Genomic DNA, 19518 nt, shown 5'->3' with positions numbered 1-19518 from the left:
CAAGCAGTTGCTGTTTTATTTACGTAAAGAGTTAAGCAACAGAGATTTTTTTCAAATCCAGGGCACATTTCTTTCATAGCTCAAGTACGTGTGGAAGCTTTGAAGATCAGGATAGGTTATAATTACTGCATCTGTTAAATTAGTGATAGCTATCTTCTTTCATGTGAAGATGCCATTCAAAATTAAGGAAAAATAACTTCCTATAAGATTAATATAAACATTTTGAAGAAAGTTTTTTAGCAGGACATACTACATGATTGAGTCATTTATTAAATAAGGTTAATTATTTAATAAATTTACTTAGTCATTTACGAAGCAAAGTCCAAGGTTGATATTTTTCAAGTTGTAAGTTCTTGATGGATTATATAAAATATATTTTGGGGGTTATGAGTTCTATGCACTACTTTCTTAATTCCTGCTGAAACGCTCCTAATTGCCTTCATTGTATAATTCCCACTATACTGTACCTGGTTATTGGATATACTGTTGCTAATGCAGAATACAAATTTTAAAAAATCAATGATGATATTGGTGATGGAGAATGTGGCTTTTGCTGCACAGCTTCCTAATACTGACTCTCTAAATGAGAGTGACTGGCCTTCCCAGGAACAGGCAGTGCTGGGCGCATTGGAGCCTAGCTCTGTGAAACAGGTTCTTCTGGGCAGCGAAAGGCCAAAGAGAAAGGGAGAGGGAGGGCTGAGGAAATCCTCCTCTGCAGGGGAAGAGTGAGAAATGAGTGAGAAAAGGAAGAGTAGGGGCTGGAGGATGTAAGGGGACTAGAGGGTAACTCCCCAAAAAGCTAGAAGCAGCAACCACAAGTTCCAACTTTAATCAAATAAAGATATATCCATACTGGCATATGTATACTCAATAAAATCACATTCTAAAAACTATTTAATGACATAGTAAATTGTCCAAATGGCATATTCAATGAGCTGAAGCTGTGTGTGTTTACTGTCAGTATGTAAAACTGTATCCATAGAAGTCCAGTTTCATAACATAAAATATATGCACTCAAAATAAGCTGGGAAGAAAATTTTCAAAATGTTAATGGTAGTGATCTACAGGCAGTATATTCACCTATTTAAATATATCCATTTCTTCTGCTAATAACTAATTTGGAAAATTAGTTGTAATGACCATGTATTGCCTACTAGGAAGTGAAGCATTACTGTCTACCTGGGCAGGTGATTGAAGACATATCTTTGGGGCACTGAAGGCATAGCCTGAAGCGACTGGTCTCCAGGATAACAATCCTTTTACATGTCAGGTTTTATCTTAAATATTCATGAGAACTTTTGAATTCTATTCCACAATACAGCTCTGTTTAGGAAATAAAATGATGCTTTAGTTTCTTATCAGGAAATTGAAATGAAACAATTTCAACCTTTTTTTGTCCAATGCCAAGGGCTATAGCATTGAGTCCTCCAGGATGTGAAAAATGTGTGCTGGGAAATCACTGACCCCCTAGCCTGTGGTACTCACTCTCCTCTCTTCTAGTGTCACACTCGTTCTTGAGAATCCAGTCACATAAAAAACTGCGCGAGTGCACAGACACACACACACACACACGCACACACGCACACATACACACACACTGCACACAGTTGGTAGTGGTTGGTTCACTGCTTGCCAAGCTACCTGTGGGTATTCACTGAGGAGAGGAGCCCCGAAAACTGGCCAGGAGGAGACACAGAGGCTGCAGAGGGTGGAAGTAACTGACTCTATCACCTTGCTAAGAGGTCAGGAGAACATGGCTTCCTTTGGCTTGTCTCACAGAGAGCAATGCTGACCCAGTGGTTTCTCAGTCTCTCTCGCTCTCCCTGGTAATACTCATCAGAGAACAATCTTGGGGAAGAAAGATGTGCTCTAACCCACTGATGTTATCACATGTAAATGAAATAATTGCTGTCAAGGGCCCATTTCTACAATTAATTCATCTGTAGCATTCAAGCTCCATTTCTTAGTGTGATTTTTGTCCTCAGCAGTAAAAGGTAGCCTCTTTGCTGTTGTTGATCGAGAGGGTTCAGGCACGTCCCAATGTGTTGTTTGATAGTGTATTTTGATATCGGCATCTCTTTCAACTAGGCTCACTCATTTTGACTTACACCATTTGAGTCATACCTGCAAGTAAGGCCTCATTTTAACCCAATTTTATAGGCTTTACCTTTCCAGATGAATCTAATATGGACTTTGAAAGAAATTAAGCAATTTTCATTTGTTTATTTGTGTTTTTCACAGTGCTATTTCCAGCCAAGATTTCTCTCTTTTTAGTCACAATTTCCTACAAAATATGCATGCCTGGCTTTTAAACGTTGCTCCAAAAGTGGTGGCTTCAGGCAGTTATTGTTGGAATATGAGCTATGTACCCAATTTCCTTATCTAATTAACTATTTCTCCACAGTGTTAATAAACACTTTGGGAAAATAGCAAATACATGAATACAGATTCTGGAATAACTACACTTCTGTCTACTAAATTCTGATATTGGGTCCTATGCCTTGAAACTATAAAAGAGAGAATTTCAAAAGAGCAAAAAGTGAAAGGAAATGGGGAAAAGTCACTGGTGCTAGCAATAAAGATACCAAAGTGTAGGCTGTTTGTATCTAATCAGCAGCAAAAATTTGCATGTTAAATACTCATCTGTAACAGGATGTTATATGTGACTTCCTCTGTTGCCCCAGACTTGGCACCAGGACCCATGGCTTCAACTGAGAAGCCCTGAGTAGCGTACATTTAAAGAGAGCCGCCAACAACTGAGACTGTGCATTCCCTCTGAGGTCACAGACACTGTGCAGAACAGGCCCCACCCATCATCCTACTCTAGTTTGTACCACCCCATGTCTGAGGAGCAAGAGGCAGAGACAGAGAAACAAAGCAAACATTGGGATCTCTGGGGAGAGCAGTGCTCATACCGAAGGGTGAATCCCTCCCGAATCTCCAAGAGAGCTTTCCTCTTCCAGCAGCTAAGCAGTGGGAGACCAGCTATCTCTCTACTGGTTGGCAGGTTTTTTTGGGCGGAAGACTTGGTTTGCCCCAGTGCCTATTTAATGGAGATAAAGCCAGCCAGAGACAGGGCCAGTGTCCCCCTTTGGATTCTTCTAGAAGCAGAGCCTAAGATGAGGATTCAAGTCCAAGTACCTTATTTGGGAGGTGATCCCACTAAACATTGCTAGGACAGTGAGACAAGAGAACCAAGAGCAGAAAAAGTAACGGTGTTTAACCCAACGGGGAAGACGGGAAACCAGTCTAGAATTCAAGCTTTAGAATTATGACAACTGCGAGGGATTTGGGATTATTTAGAGACTAACTTCCATCAGTCACTGTTGAGAGTTGCTCTCTGGAGGGCATTCATTCTCTGTCACTCCCACCTCCCCTTCAAGTGGATGGAATGTTCTCTAGGCACCAAAAAAAAAAAAAAAAAAAAAAAAAAAAAAGTCCTCAGACAAAGAGACATAGATGCTGGGATATGGGGATGGGGGCATCATCAGTGTATGCTTTTATAGGCAGAAAGGGGGCAGCCTGCACTACCAACTTTTGGCAAAGCCAGGGTTTTGCATGGGTGAAGGAGAACCATGGGAAATAGCTGGGATGTATCGCCCACTAAGCAGGACAGCTCCAGGAGTAAGAAGTTGTTGCGTGTACTGCTAGACATGGGATCTGAGAAAGGTGGTAAATTCTCCGAAGAACACACACATGGACCAGTGTTGGGTAGTCCACAAACACAGAGCACCAGTGACTTTTCCCCATTTCCTTTCACTTTTTGCTCTTTTGAAATTCTCTCTTTTATAGTTTCAAGGCATAGGACCCAATATCAGAATTTAGTAGACAGAAGTGTAGTTATTCCAGAATCTGTATTCATGTATTTGCTATTTTCCCAAAGTGTTTATTAACACTGTGGAGAAATAGTTAATTAGATAAGGAAATTGGGTACATAGCTCTTTCATAGCACTTACTGTTCGGGTGAAGTCTGCCTCCCCTCTGCTTGTTGAGGGTAAAGGTCAAATCTTATTTGACTTTCTGTTTGCTACAAGACCTAGAAATGGGTATTCATTATAACTTTAGAGTTCTTGAAAAGATATATGTTTAATTATTTCGTGTTTTTATTTTAGTATAGCATTGTACTTCTCCGATTTCTATTCTAACTAAAACAAGGATAGTTATAACATCTTCTCAAAGGACTATGCAGTGAATGCTTGACTTTTTAAATGATAGGGTATAACAGGGGTGAGTAGTAATTCACACTTCAGACCACTTTTTCAAGGGGGCAATATAAAATATTGAGTAGAATCTCAGATTGGTTCGAATCCCTGCCTTTCTCCCCCCTAAATCTGGTCAAGGAAGCACACACCACCTCTGGAAAGAACTCTATCCAGAGTGTTCAGAGGGAATCTGCTGACATCTGTTTTCAATAATGTCCCCTCTCCATATTATCATCAGCGCTGTCCTTTAACCACTCATAATGTTATCCTCCCAACAGCATAGCATCAAGTAGGTACTGTTCTGTTCCTCTCCCCAGGACATTATCACCCCTTCGTGGCTCAGAGTTGTGTGGTTATTGGTTATAGGTCACAATTTTCCCGAATCCTCTGTCCTATCTTCTCAGCCTCTGCAAAGATGATGACCTGTTTTAATTCACAGCTCAGACTGACATGTTGAATTTTATTATAATTGGTTTACCCATTTGACAGACATATTCTAGAAATGTGTTAAAAGTTCCTTGAACTCATCCTGATAATGGTAATGAGTAATCACTACTTGTCAGGTACCACTCTAAGCATTTTCCCTATATGAATTCATTAAATATTTGCAGCAGAGCCCTGACTGGTTTGGCTCAGTGGATAGAGCTTCGGCCTGCGAACTGAAGGGTCCCGGGTTTGATTCCATTCAAGGGCATGTACCTTGGTTGCGGGCACATCCCCACTAGGGGGTGTGCAGGAGGCAGCTGATCGATCTTTCTCTCTCACTGATGTTTCTAACTCTCTATGCGTCTCCCTTCCTCTCTGTAAAAAATCAATAAAATTTTTAAAAAAATATTTTAAAAAATATTTGCAGCAGAAAAACCTGCTCAGTTAGGTTATCTGCAAAGTACAGATGAGGAAACTGAGGCACAAAAATGTAAGTAACTTGACCAAAGATACACTGCTGGTAAGTCAAGATACTAGAATTCAAATTCAGACAGACTGGGCCAAAGTCTAAATTCTTAACCACTGTGAAATACTGCCTCTGTGCTATATTGTCAGAAGACCTAGTAGATGCAAGACCCACTGATACATACTCACTAGTGAAGTCCACTGAAAAGACATGAGGCAGAGAGGGCAGCCATGAGCGAGACTTGGGTATGTAGATGACTAAGCAGAAGGCCAAATGGAACAGACATAGGACTAAGACATTTGGAGATTGTTAATTTGAACAGATACTCTTTAAAGTACCTAATAATCCCAAGTGATCACCCTTATCTTTCACTCCTTTATCCAATCAAGCTGGGAAATTTCCTCTCACATGTCATTTTATGCAGCATAATTGCATTGGCTAGCACCCCCCACACACACACACACCACCTCATGTACCTTAACAGATGTATCTGCCAATCATTGCAGATACCAAGCCACTGAAGCAGTAGGTCATACCTTCTCCTTGCAACACATCTGGCTTCTCATTTACCTAGTTTCTGAATTCTTAGATTCCTCTAATCCAAGATCAATACTCAACCTCAGACCCTTTATTAAAATAGAAATATGACTCAAAATCAGTTTTTCTAGTCTAGGTACAGCTAGTCTCTGTCTCAAAATATAAGCCAGTGTAAACTTAAGTTTATAAATTTATATGCCAGACCTCAGTATAAAACTTGGTCTTACACCTTAATTCAGTTTATCCTAATCTGGGAGACTCAGTATTCCCCTCCATCATAATATTCTTCTTTTTTCCATATGCCATCCCATTTCACAGAAGAAAAATATCTTCTTATGAATATTTTAGTAGTTTCTTCATGTAAAATCAAAACTCTTTTTAGCAATCAGCTTTATGATCATTAATGCTTAGGAAAATATTTTGTCAAATACTTGAGCTGATGAACTAGATTTATTTAATACCCAATACATACTTAAGAAACACTATCACTATTTTAAGTGTAAGTGTGTGATTAAATTGTAAGAATGGGTTAATTAAACAGAGACTATATTATATTCAAAGGAATTTTAAAAGTCAACACCTTTGAATGACGACATATATAAATATTACTAGAGTCATTGATTGATAACTTAAACATATAATATATATATATATATGTATATATGATAAATAGTCTAATCTCTGAAAACTCACCCATTCATCATTTGGGGTTTAAAAGATATGAAATGCAGTTTTTTTTCCCCATAATGGTAATTGATGTGGTCATTCATATAATCTAAAATACAAAACAAGAAAAGAAAAACAAGACAAACTCCAAATCTCATTTATTTGGAATGCTAATAAATGTCACAATTAAATGTGTTTTTTCTAAATTTACAATAACTATAAAAAATAAAATACACGATAAGTTCATGAATTTAAAATCTCACCTCAACCCTCACGCATATGTGAATACAATTGATTTGAAATATATCCGGCTTTTGGAGAGTTTTAGAGTTGTGTTATTGCTGAAACTCAAATATTTGCAATATAATGATTTGATTCTCTGTATCTTGCATGTATTCTAAACTCCTGTTAAACTTTTTCCTCATAGTTACTCTTAAAATACCTGGTAAAAAGAAATAATTTCTTTAACAGCTTTGAATCATAAATTGCATGAATATTATTATACTTGCGTTCTCCCAGTCTCGACACCATGTTTCCTGGTATTTGGCACTTTTTGGGGAGCACAATTTGACCTGATAAATTTCCAAAACTGTTTTTCTACTGGATAAATGTAGGCATAGCATTAAATTCTTTCTTTTCTTTGAAGCTCTTTTCTCCTGTAGACCATGTCTGTCAACAACCACTTTCACTGAGAGCAGTACCCATTCTCTTCCTAAACACCTTGCTCACCCATGGGTGTCATCCCTTTCTATGTGGATTGAGGTGGCAATGCAGAGATTCAGATGCATCACTTACATTCTTTTCCCTGGAATCTGGACTAGGGCACAAAGAGTTCTGAGAGGGTAGTTTGGATTGTAGTTTTGTTTTGTTTTGGGAGGAGGGGTGTCTTTTGCCAGTAGTTAGGGAATATGGTGTTACAACTACACAGAAACCAGAGAAATCCTATCAATGCAAGGAGTGAATGAAGATGTGCAGACAGAAGCTGAGAAAAGGGAACAGATGGAAGGCTGGAGGGAGTAGCCACTATGTTCCTGTGCTTTGGTTGTTCCTACTTCAGTCCCTCTTGAAGCTCAGTTCTTCTTTCCACTCCTTGAGAGATATTCCCATATGCTCCCAAAATATCTCCCACTTTGGTTAAGCTAATGAAGTAGATATGTTTCTTGCCTTATTATGTTGCCTAGACTTCCCACCCAGAAGTGATGGTGCATTCTTGCCTTGTTCCTGAATTTAGTGAGAATGCTTCAAGCATGATTTTGCCCATTGGTTTATGATAGCTCTCTTTGTCACATTGAGGGGCTCTCTGTTCTTTGCCTAAGTGATTTATAAAACTAGTATCCAAATATCATCTGAGATTATTTTACTTACTTTTTCCTTTGACCTCTTGATGTGAAGCATATGAATAAATTTTCATCTTTGACTTTATGAGCTAACTGCCTCTTGGTCATATTGTATAGGCATCGAGCATGTCAACTGAAATAATTTTATATATTTATTCATAACAATATTAATAGTGCCTTTGTTATCTTGTAGTAAATCAGCAGTTTTTTTAAGAGTGATATGTCAGTTAGCCCTCGTTAATTTTTATTTGACTTTTTGCTATCCAGATCTTCTTTACTCCTTGCATGTTTATAGAATGGGAGATGGAATTTGGCATTATTAGAAAGTTGATCTGTCTTTTGCATGTTTGTTCTGTTGTGTTTTTGTAGTCTGGGTTAAGTCTGCTACTCATCAATTCCTGTGCACACCATTTCACAATGTGATGTACTGTCCCTATGGGTCCATTTCAAAATGATCTGTGTCCATGTTTAATAACTAAAGCATGTATGTGGGTGGAAAATTCTGCATATAAATCTGAGATTAAGTTCTTTTTTGACCCTCTGGTTCTTCTGTGATTTGGCTAGACTGTAATAAATAGCCTAAATGTTACTTGAGCCAACGTTGTTTTTTTATTCTCGAATTTCAGTCTATGAAGCTGAGTAAGTACTTAAAATAAATGAGACATACTAAATATGATTGATTTGATGTTAAAGTATTAATAAGAAACCTTAGTTATGACAAAAATACTCTTCCCAGTTATATATTTGCCATTGTTCTATTTTTTGCTTGTTTCATTATTTTTATTGTAGCATCAAATACAATAATGAAAAATCCCTAGGACAGTGCCTGGTATATAATAGAGGGTCAATACAGATTTAGTGAGACAAGTTTAAATATTATATTTATGAGAATTTTCATTCTGCAATTGTAGAACAGGACTCACTGTAACAACAATGTTGGGCCTAAATTGATTGGTTTATTCTGCATGTTGGACATATAGCTAATGGAAATTAAGACATTTGTTTATTCTTTCATCCACTATTTTAGAGTTGTTTTTTGTTAATCAATAGAGTGAAAATATAAGGGTCAATTCTTGCATTATATATCTTGCAGTCTAATTTGAGATATAGCCAGATATATAAGCATTAACTATAATTATGATGGGGTTAGCATAATGCAATGTAGTGGATGCTATTGGCGATGATTTAGTATTTTATGCATAGCAGAAGAATTTAGGATAGCTTCAAAAAGGAGATGAACTTCGATCTTGATTATGAGAAACTGGTAAAAAAAAAAGGGGGGGGTAGACATATGGGGAGATGAGAAAGAGTTGTTCAGAATTTCCAGGCAGACCCCGTGGGTTTCAACCTAGTTCTCAGCGACATGGCTAAACGCACAAAGGTCAGAATTATCAGTCAATATGAGGAAAAAGGAGGAAATAACCTTCCACGTGGCTTCCTGGAAAATTTTCTGCTAAAAAAAAAATTGAGTGTAAGATACAGATATAAGGTTCAATAATTCACTATGAAAAACAGCCCTACATCCTAGGAAGTGTTTGTTATATACACTTCAGTAAATCAAACATTGACGTGGAGATGAGGTATGAGGGGATAAAGAAAGGAGGGAAAGGACAACAGAGCTGGCTGAGAAGCTCAGAGGAAAACAGAGAACTGTGTACAATGAAGAAATATTGTGATGTCATCATAGGAAACATCCAGACCTATAGAGAATTTTTATGAGTTTGAGCCAAAAATGACAACAGATGCCAGGAGTGAAAATCTCAAGGGATTGAGGAAATGTTCCTGAGAATGGCAGTTTTGAAGCTTATTTTATACATTAGAATCAAGGAGGAGACATAAGCAGGGTTATAGGAAATCGTTTGGTGGTAGATTAAGGGGGTGGGAGAAAGCAAAGGGGGAAAAATCTCTAAAATTGGACAAAAGGCAAAACAGAGAGACAAATAGTTCTTTCACGTTGGTGGGTATAGGATAGTGAATTAACATTCACAGCGCATAGAGATGGTACGTGGGCAACAAGATAGCAATGAGGGGACCATGGTCACATACTCTGGTGCTGGCAGTTGCGCCTTGGAATAGGAGATTACTCTCACATTTCAAAGGTATGTTAAATTTTAGATGCAAAATAGACAGGCTCACTTAAGTAAAGATGGACCTTTGTCAAGGAAGCTACAGGCCTAGGATATCACTGCCCTCTATGACCTGCTTTTACTTAGGAATTTCTATGTTCAGACCATCCGTGTTGTTCAGACCATTGCTCTCTGAGTTTGTAGGGCCTGTCATCTGGTCTCCCCTGCGCTTGTTGGGTTCAGTACGTGGCCCCTCTTTCATCCACAGTAGCAAGGAAAATAAATGCAATGCCAAGATTAATTCTTCATTAGAGGGAAAAGAACCAACACTGTAAAACCAAACAGTGACGTGGAAGAAAACCTTGAGACATTTCCACCAAAGCCAGAAGGAAGTAAGATGAGATAAAAATGAAAAAAAGGAATAGAATATATGAAGTCCAGGCAATGAGGAGCCAACAGAGGCATACATAACTTCTTTTCCCAGAAATACGATTCAAAAATATTAAACAATAAACATTCCTTAAACTGGAGACTATTTGACTATTCAAATTAAAAATACTAACTAACAGACAAAGCTTGGTGAAATTGTAGAATTTGAAGAATGAGACAAGTATTATATGTATCTTATGGTGTCTTGTTTATAGTTACTGTTTCCTAACAAAGAAAAAAATGTGGAGCCAAAACCGGTTTGGCTCAGAGGATAGAGCGTCAGCCTGCGGACTGAAGGGTCCCGGGTTCGATTACGGTCAAGGGTATGTACCTTGGTTGCGGGCACATCCCCAGTAGGAGGTGTGCAAGAGGCAGCTGATCGATGTTTCTCTCTCATCGATGTTTCTGACTATCCCTCTTCCTTCCTCTCTGTAAAAAATCAATAAAATATATTTAAAAAAAAAAAAAAAGAAAAAGAAAAAAATGTGGAAAACAAGTTGGAACCCTGGCATCATTTACTAATTTTCTGCTCCCTGGAGGAAAATGGCTCTGTTATAATCACAGTAGGTGACAGTTCATGGTGTCCAATTTTTAAAAAGATGACCTATGAGCCTGTCTAGCATGGCTCAGTGGTAGAGCGTTGACCTATGAACCAGAAGGTCATGGTTCAATTCCTGGTCAGGACATACTAGTATGCCTGGGTTACGGTCTCCATTCCTGGTATGGGGCAGGCAGGAGGCAGCTGATCAATGATTCACTCTTATCATCAATGTTTCTAAGTCTCTCCCTCTCCCTTCCTCTCTGAAAACAATAAAAATATATTTTTAAAATATAAAAAATAAAAGATGACCTATGAAGTTCTCTGTCTTGAGTTATCCTCACTCAAGGTTGGCGGTTTATCATGGCTGAGGTTGGGTTGCGCTTGGAATTATATCCACATGTATTTAATTACCGGAGCCCAAGGGCAAATATTGTCCCCAAGTCAGATATTTTGTGACCTCTATTTTTCTTTCAAGACCGTTTTTCAAAATAGTTCTCTTGTGGCCTGACTTTTGGGGGTAAGGGGGGCGTGTTGCAGTCTTGTGTAATGGTGATGGATCTCGGGTGTTAGAACGATGTTTCACAATCCTGCATTTTTATCATTCTAATGACTATTGCTGGACAAGGGGAGCTTACTTCCCTGCCAGAGATTTATACAAGCTAATCAGAGGCTTGATACAATACAGATGGCGATAACCTTTTACCATACAAAGTTCACGTTGAGTTTTTCTTTGGCAGCAAAGAGTTTGCCTCATTCAATATCCCGGACCCAAAAAATTCTATTTCTTAAATGCCTTACAGAGTACAGCAGATGATGTAAACTATTTCAGGAACACTGCAAGGAGAATCACGTGCGAGGCCTCCGCCACATTCCACAGAAGTTACCACAGACCTATTTGCTTCTTAGAACTGTGGGATGGGAAATGTGTGTTTTTTAGTTATGTTTTTTATTCAAGTACAATAAAGCACAAAGATTGGGGAGGGGGACAGATGATTTTCAGTAAGTTCTTCACTCCTCCTCTGAAGGACATTCCAAACCCAGATCTTGTGTAATTCTTTGCTTGAACTACTAGTCCTACTATTCTTACTATTTTAAGCTTAATATATTGCCTTGCCAACAGATATAATGGTTCCCGTAAAAATTCACCCATTTCCCGTAAGAAGAGAAGAAAAATAGAATCACACCTTAAAGTGTTGTTTATGTAAGGAGCAGTACAGCAAGAAATCCCTGCTAAATCCTTTTCCTGGATGTGAGGAATGTTATTGACAATGAACTAAGATTATTACAAGATAGGATTTGTTTATGTCAGGACAATAAAGGCACAAAAAGGAAACGTTTTGGTACAAGCTGTACAAAACACAGTGTGTGGGTATGTATGCACACACACACAGGTACTCCATACATTCCTACTGCTCACTCAAGGCCCACATGAGTTAACGTGAGTTACGTAACTCTCTGTAGCGTATCCTAGAGTCCTTCCATTCCACTCATTCATGGATTAGTTCATTGAATAAATATTGATGAGCACATACTAGTACTCTAGGCCAGGCACTACTGTCAAGAATAGCATACTGGGGTGAAAAACAATTGACTTGCTCTTTCTCCTTCCCATCAACATTCCCATTTGTTTAGTGTCTTGTTTACAGTGAACTGCCATGGTCTTGCTGGAGGGAAGAGTAATCAAAATGAGCAAAAGCTGAGGGGAGCTGAGTTATGATTTCAGAGTGGAACAACTCAGAAAGAAAGAGTTTATAGCTTAGTCAAGAGCACGAATGTTGTAAACACAACCTGCCACATCTTGGAGCGCTGGAGCTAGGAGGCCTCCTTTGAATACTGACACACAACTTTTGGGACAAATAAAGTGATATCTAGCTTCATGCCATCCATAACAGATGGTTGAATTCTTCCTCAGAGGTGGTACTGAATGAAAAAGTGTGTGTGTGTGTGTTTCAGTCCATTCCAATTGCTAGGGCTTTTGCCGAGGGTGTGTACTAACTGAAAATGTTTATACCAGTAAATATATATATATGTGTGTGTATGTGTATATATTATGCATGTGAATATATGCATATATTGCTATACATATATATACTTTATGCTTTTCAAGCCCCATTCCAATTATTATTTTTATTAATACTCAAATTATCCTTTATTCAACTAGAAGGAGTTTCAGATAGTTTCTGGTTCTCTTTGGTGTGCCCTTAGTAGCCTTAAATAGCCTATGTAGTAAGCTTTTGAGAAGGAGTGGGGTGAAGTATTTGACTATCTCTTCTCAATTGCTGGCTTTCCAAATGTTCCCCAGAGTCATTTTTTTTTTAGTTTAATTTGCCTCTAAATTCAGATTTAATGGTTTTATCTCTAGCTCACAAATACTAACAAATTTGGTAAGGATTTTGGATTAGAATCAATACCTAATGATCATATATTTATGAAGCATGCTTTCTATAAGCATGACTTTTGTAATCTTAAGAGAATATGGATCTTATGGCTAAATCTGCCCCTTAAAGTGAATTGAGACAAAGTTATTATTTAAATTATATCATTTACTTTTAACTTTAACAAAATCTAGGATATCATTGCCATTCTTCCAGACTACTTTCTGAATGTAGTGTTTCTTGAATTATTGCCTAAAAGGCATTGAATGCCTTCTAAAAACTTGCCAGAAAATATACTCTGACACTTTATTACCTTTCTTATCCAACTATAATGAAAAGCAACAAGAGGCCACTTAGTCACAATGCCAGACTCACCCCTGGGTTCTTTGTGCCTTTTCAGTTTGATGTTACAAAGCATCAGTGGCAATACATAGATGCCTTTTTCAAAAGTTTCATTTTTTCTTCTATCTATAGAGAAGGAATAGCATATAACATTTATAAAGCAGAACTCACTCATCCTAAAATAATAAAGCCCAGGTGTCAGGTTGAGTAAATCAGTATTTTCTCATGAAGATAGGACACCACCACCAACAGCTGATTTTGTGCTAATACTGGGTGGTCCCAGTAAGAAAGATGAAGTATTGAATCCATTCTACAATATTGGAGGAGCAGTGGAAAAACAAATATAGAAGGCAGGCTGGCCATTATTAACTCTAAAAACCACATATTCAATTACATCTTCCTCTGGTTAGGCTTTTAGTGTATGATCATGAGGTGGAGAGAGATAGACAGACAGGTGATTATGCTTGGAAGTAGATTCATGGGACTCAGATTTGGTTCATGTTTTGAGAGCTTGAAAATTAAAAAAAAAAGTTTAACAATAGTGATACTATTAACAAAAATTCATTCCATAAACATTTGCTGTTCTTCATTAGCGAGGTCCATGGCAGTGCTGCTGCTGAGACATTTTAAAGGCCTCTAAGGTTTATTATGGTTCTGCGAGACCCTTGTAGGCTCTATAGTCTGTGCATATTTCTCTGTGATCAATGTTCCTTCCCCCATTCAAGTGAAATGCTAATGATCGTCACAAACACTATCTTATTTTTTTAAATATATTTTTTATTTATTTTTAGAGAATAAAGGAGAGGGAGAGAAAGATAGAAACATCAATAATGAGAGAGAATCATTGATTGGCTGCCTCCTGCACGCCCCCTACTGGGGATCGAGCCTGCAATCCAAGCATGTGTCCTGACCAGAATCGAACCCTGACCTCCTGGGTCATAGGTCAACGCTCAACCACTGAGCCATGCCAGCTGGGCTCAAACACTATTTTACATAAGAAAGGACGCAGTTAGTAGGTCAATGCACTATAAACTCATGCTAACTTTCTCTGTTTCATTACAGCAAATTCTTCATCATTCTAGAGAAAATGCGACAAAAGTTATATTTCTCATCACTGATGGCTATTCCAATGGGGGAGATCCTAGGCCAGTTGCAGCAATGCTGCGAGATTTTGGAGTGGAGATCTTCACTTTCGGCATATGGCAAGGGAACATTCGAGAACTGAATGACATGGCTTCTCCCCCAAAGGAGGAGCACTGCTACCTGCTCCACAGTTTTGAAGAATTTGAGGCTTTAGCTCGCCGGGCATTGCACGAAGGTAATGGAGGCCTAAAGCATAGGATGATGCATTTAAATGGGGTTTCTGTATCTCTTACTGCTTGAAACCCACTAGAGAGTAATATCAAACCCTAGGAAGTCCTCACCAAGCATGACGCCCAGGTGTCCTTGGTGTGTTATGAGATCTGTTGAACTTCATGCACAGAGATGGCATTCTGAACTTGCAACAATAGTATCTGTTTTGTTTTTTAACAGCTGTGATATATTTTCACTAAAATATCCATATGCTCCCACCAGGAACTGTTAGAATCAATGGAATGCATTTAGGTGTGTGTCGAGGCCACACACAGAGTGGGAAGCCTTGACTTAGATCTCATTTACAGTTACCCGGAGAGATGGAGTAAACATTCAGAGATATGCCTAGTGAGTCTCACCAGAATGTTTCCAGAAACACACATGAAGATATTGGGACAGTAAATGCTTAACGCATACTTCTTGACCTGACAGTTTGAAGATACATGAGCTATGTAAAAGCTGAAACCATTGCCCCAACAGAGAATGAAATCAGCAAATCCATTCATTACAACTCTTTGTACACATTTATAAAGATGTTTAGTTGTATGGGTTAAGTTAGATGAACTTCCAGGCAAAACATGGGCATGGGTCTTGGTGAGCCATAAGAGAAAGTGTAGACTCTGAGGAAATGACAGGAGATCTGGCCTCAGACTGAGCCCTTGTAGCAAATAAGCATGATCCTGACAGGTATCGGTGTGAAAGATTCGCTTTGATGGGCAAATCATGGCATCATGAGATTTTAAGCAATCAGGGATGTTTATAATAAGCAGATCAGCCCCACTGTCATTCTAAGGGCAAGACCTCAGGCTAGCTGTGGACACAGCAAAAAATCCCACTTAGCCATGCACTAGCTGAGTGGCTTTTGGCAAATTATTTCACTTCTGAACTCCTTAAGTTTCTTGTTATAAACTAGGGAATGAGAATAGTACCTACTACATCAGATTACTGCAAAATTTAAATGGGTTAATGCATATGAAATGATTTTTAATGATACTGAGGGCCTATGATACTAAGCCCTCAATAACTATCCTTTATTATTATCTTAAGCAATTTAACTAACATCTATGAGCTTCAGTTTCCTCTATTTTTAAAATACTGTAATATATAACATAATTTTATCAGGAGGATTGCATAAACTATTTAAAATTTCATCAAGGATAGTGTTCAGCACATGGCAGTTCAGTAACTGGGGGTTTTCTTCATGTCTCTTTTACATAAAACTTAATGATTTACTTAAACTTGAGAGACAAACCAGATCCTCCTTCTATTATTCAACTTGTGTGGTACCGTTATTTAAATCTTTAATCTAATGACTATACAAGTGGTGGAATTAATCCTTTAGTCAGTCGCTCACAGCAACACCCTTATGCAGCCGTTAGGATTGTAGTTCATGTATTTGGACAAGAATTTTGGAAATACTGAAGCAGAGGAGCACTGCTGGTGTGGATCGACTGCCTTACTTCCTGCCGCATCTGGAGATTCCTCCCTGAAGTACTTAATATCTGCCTGACCCCGCGTGGCCTCCAGAACTTGTGATGAGGTCCCAGACTGAAATAACTGGCTGAAACAAATCCCCAGTCTGTGGTAGTGCAAATAACACAATTTTTTGGGTGGGAGTGGGGAGCAGTTGGGAATTAGATATGAAAAGATATTTTCTCCAGCTTGCACTTACATCTTAGTAACTAGAGCTGTAGCATTCAACCGTTAATTCATTTTTTATTACCCTCTGTCGTGGGTAGATCTGCCTTCTGGGAGTTTCATTCAAGAGGATATGTCCCATTGCTCACATCTGTGTGAAGCCGGCAGAGACTGCTGTGACCGAATGGCAAGCTGCAAATGTGGGACACACACAGGTCAATTTGAATGCGTCTGTGAAAAGGGATATTACGGGAAAGGTCTACAGTATGAGTGCACAGGTGAGTCTCCAGTTTGTGTCTAACTCTCAGTTATCTGTTGCCATGTAAACAATGATCCCAAAACTCAAAGGTTTCAGTACTTATTGCTCATGAGTCAGCTAGACAGCTCTCTGGTCTCAGCGTGTCAACTCATGCATCTGTTGTGAGCTGTGAGTTGGGTAGGCTGTGTGGCTGATCTTAGCTGGGTTCTCTTAGCTGGCTGGAGTCTGGTCTAAAATGGCTTTGTCTAGGACCGCTAGGTGGTCCTTCATGTGGCCCTTCAGACTCCATCCGGCTAGCCTGGGTGTGTCCATGTGCTGGCAGAATTCCCAGGGGAAGAATGGAAGCTTACAAAGCCCCTAGCAGCCTAGGTTCAGAACTGGGAAGGGAGGATGTGGGGTGTCTTGCTTGTAATCAGTCAACAGCCAAATCTGTCCTCAGCAAAATACGCCTCAGTCTCTGTATGAGATGGAAGCCAGTGGGATTCTTGTCCTCAGGCCCCATGAACTCGTGGGATTGTCACAGAAAAGTGTAACGTTCACTTGATGGTCCTTTAGCTCTTCACAAGCCTCCGTAAAGGGATTTCAGAAAGCTCTAAAAGTGCTATCACTTCAACATGGAATTCACTTCATCGATATTTGTAATTTTACCTTCTCTACCTTTCTTTACCAGAGGCTCTTGATATTTTAAATATTTTCTTAGAAAGGCAAGAAGAGCAATGTAGGATTTGTGTGTCCTTCATTATATTTTAGGAAATACCTAGTATTTAGAAGTAGTATATAGTTTTTCTCTGATAGCATTTTGTCTGTTCTTTTTTTTTTTTTAACCTAAAAAGCAACATGATTTTTTTATAAGTCGCAGCTCTTCCATGATTTGATGTTTGGGAAAAATGTATTCCCGTGGAAATTGACATGCACCAGGAACACAGTAGGTTTACTTTATACTGTACCATGTGGTCTGTCATTGCTTGGGTCATGTGGACATTGCTCTGACATTTGGGAGGTAGGCCTTCTGCCACACAGAAGCGTGATCCCCCCCTGTCTACCTGACCTGCTTTCTCTTTCTTCTCCTCCTAGGCCGTTTCCTCTTGTGCTCTTCTTTTCCTCTCTTTAATCTTGCTGCCCCTCTTCTTCCTTCCCTCAATTTCCCCTCCCTTCCCTGGGCCTGATCCCAGCTGGCAGACACATCCTTCCTGGGTCCACCATCCTTCCCCCCCTGGCAAAGTCACTCCTATCGTGGCCCTGCTCCCACTCGACCCAGCAGGATTTCTCATTTAAGCTGAAAAAAGGGGGGAAATCAGCCTGCCTCTGAGTTGGCAATGTGCCTCCCTTTGAATCTTCCCACACTTCCAACAACAGCCCTGCTTGGCACTGTCCCCAGCACCCCTGCTTTCTTCCTCCCAACCTCGCCCACCAAACACAGGCAGAAGCGCTCATTTTCTTGCTCCGTGCTGTAGTCAGCATGTCTGCCTTCCGTGTGGTCCCAGGCTGGACTGCTCCCTGCCAACAAGCCACTGCCGAATGGCCGCCCAGCAGCCTCAGCCACGCTGGGCGGCAGCCCCCTCTGCTCCACGGCTCTGTAATCTTGCATCCCAGGGGAGCAGCTGCAGGAAGAGAGGGGGTGGCTCACAAACCCACTGCCCCCAATTACCCAAGTAGCTGTGGCTGCTGCCAGTCGTACATTCTCGGCTGAAAGACCCGGCAGTCTGTAAAACGTGTGAGGGGCAGGCCTGTCAATAGAGCTTCAGTAGAGGGCACAGGAGCACTTTTACTGCTGTTTCTAGCCAAGGACACCAAGCACAGAAGGAATCGTTTATCCACCCCTTTTTTTAAATTAGTAAGTAAGCCTCAGCTTCATATTTTCTCCCATGCAATGTATAAACTAGACATAGTTGCATCGATATAAATGTGCAAATTGTCATCTTCAGTATTCATCCCCAAGATATTAGGAAAAGTGGTATGGGAACTCCTAGATGTGCATGGTGACTGTGTAGAGTTGTAGGAGGCAGGGCTCATCCGGGGCTTCTCCTGCATGCCAGAAACTAAGAAAAATAAATAAAGTTGCCAGGAACTAAGAAAAATAAATAAAGTATGTCCTCCCTATGGCATGAAAGACTCATGACCAAGCTCTTTTCTTCCGGAAAGACAGAAAGAAATATTAGCTTGAAATCATACAGTACTGAAAACCTGGGAGCCGTGAGCCCCTTTAAAATCTATTCAGTTGACAGATGTTATGGAGTCCCTTCTCCATGCCAAGTCCATGCAGGGTTTCAATGGTGAGCAGACAGATGAACTTGTAAATGCAAACGGTGATGTATGCTATTAAGTAAAAATGCTCATGGTATGAAGAGGGGCCTACAGGGAAGGATAGACTAAGATCATGCCTTCTAAGCTAAGATCTGAAAGATGACTAGACCATAGCTATTTATTGCTGAAGGAGAGAATGTTACCTTTCATTCGGAATAGTTGGAATTCTGAGTATTTATCCTCATTGTAGAAACGATGCCTTTCAGAAGCAAATCATTCCTCTTGAGAGCCAAAAGAAACCTTTGAGATTATCTACTCTAAACCCCTCATTCTGAAAGAGGAAATTGAGGTCTCAGAAAATATGACTATTTCTCTCAAGATGGCATATCCAGCCATTAGCAGGACCTGGGAAGGGTCCCAGGACACTTCTAAAGTCCTTCGTTATTTCCAAGATAATATACCACTTATTTTGCAGTCTTGAAAATAGCTTCTTGTATACATTGCTTTTCCATCGACACTGAACTGTGCTCCAAGTGTTTAAAAACAAAGAAGACCTGGCTCAAATGCAACCTCTGCTGATTACAAACTATGTGGCTTTGGATGAGTAATTTCTTCTGATTCTCAGTTTCTTTTGTAA

General features: G+C 39.5%; 1 protein-coding gene across 1 annotated transcript in view; it reads left to right on the top strand.

Moving 5' to 3' along the window:
* SVEP1 (sushi, von Willebrand factor type A, EGF and pentraxin domain containing 1) overlaps positions 1 to 19518 on the top strand; it is a 149887-nt gene that overhangs the window by 7546 nt on the left and 122823 nt on the right. The window contains exons 2-3 of the mRNA XM_080670648.1: positions 14450 to 14705; positions 16480 to 16656. Of these exons, the coding sequence (XP_080526774.1) occupies positions 14450 to 14705; positions 16480 to 16656 (433 nt within the window). The remainder of the gene's footprint in view (positions 1 to 14449; positions 14706 to 16479; positions 16657 to 19518) is intronic.

Source organism: Plecotus auritus (genome assembly GCF_963455305.1).
Source record: "Plecotus auritus genome assembly, chromosome: 5".
Lineage (NCBI taxonomy): Eukaryota > Metazoa > Chordata > Mammalia > Chiroptera > Vespertilionidae > Plecotus > Plecotus auritus.
The sequence above is the reverse complement of the archived record's forward strand: the minus strand, read 5'-3'. Positions and strand labels throughout refer to the sequence as shown.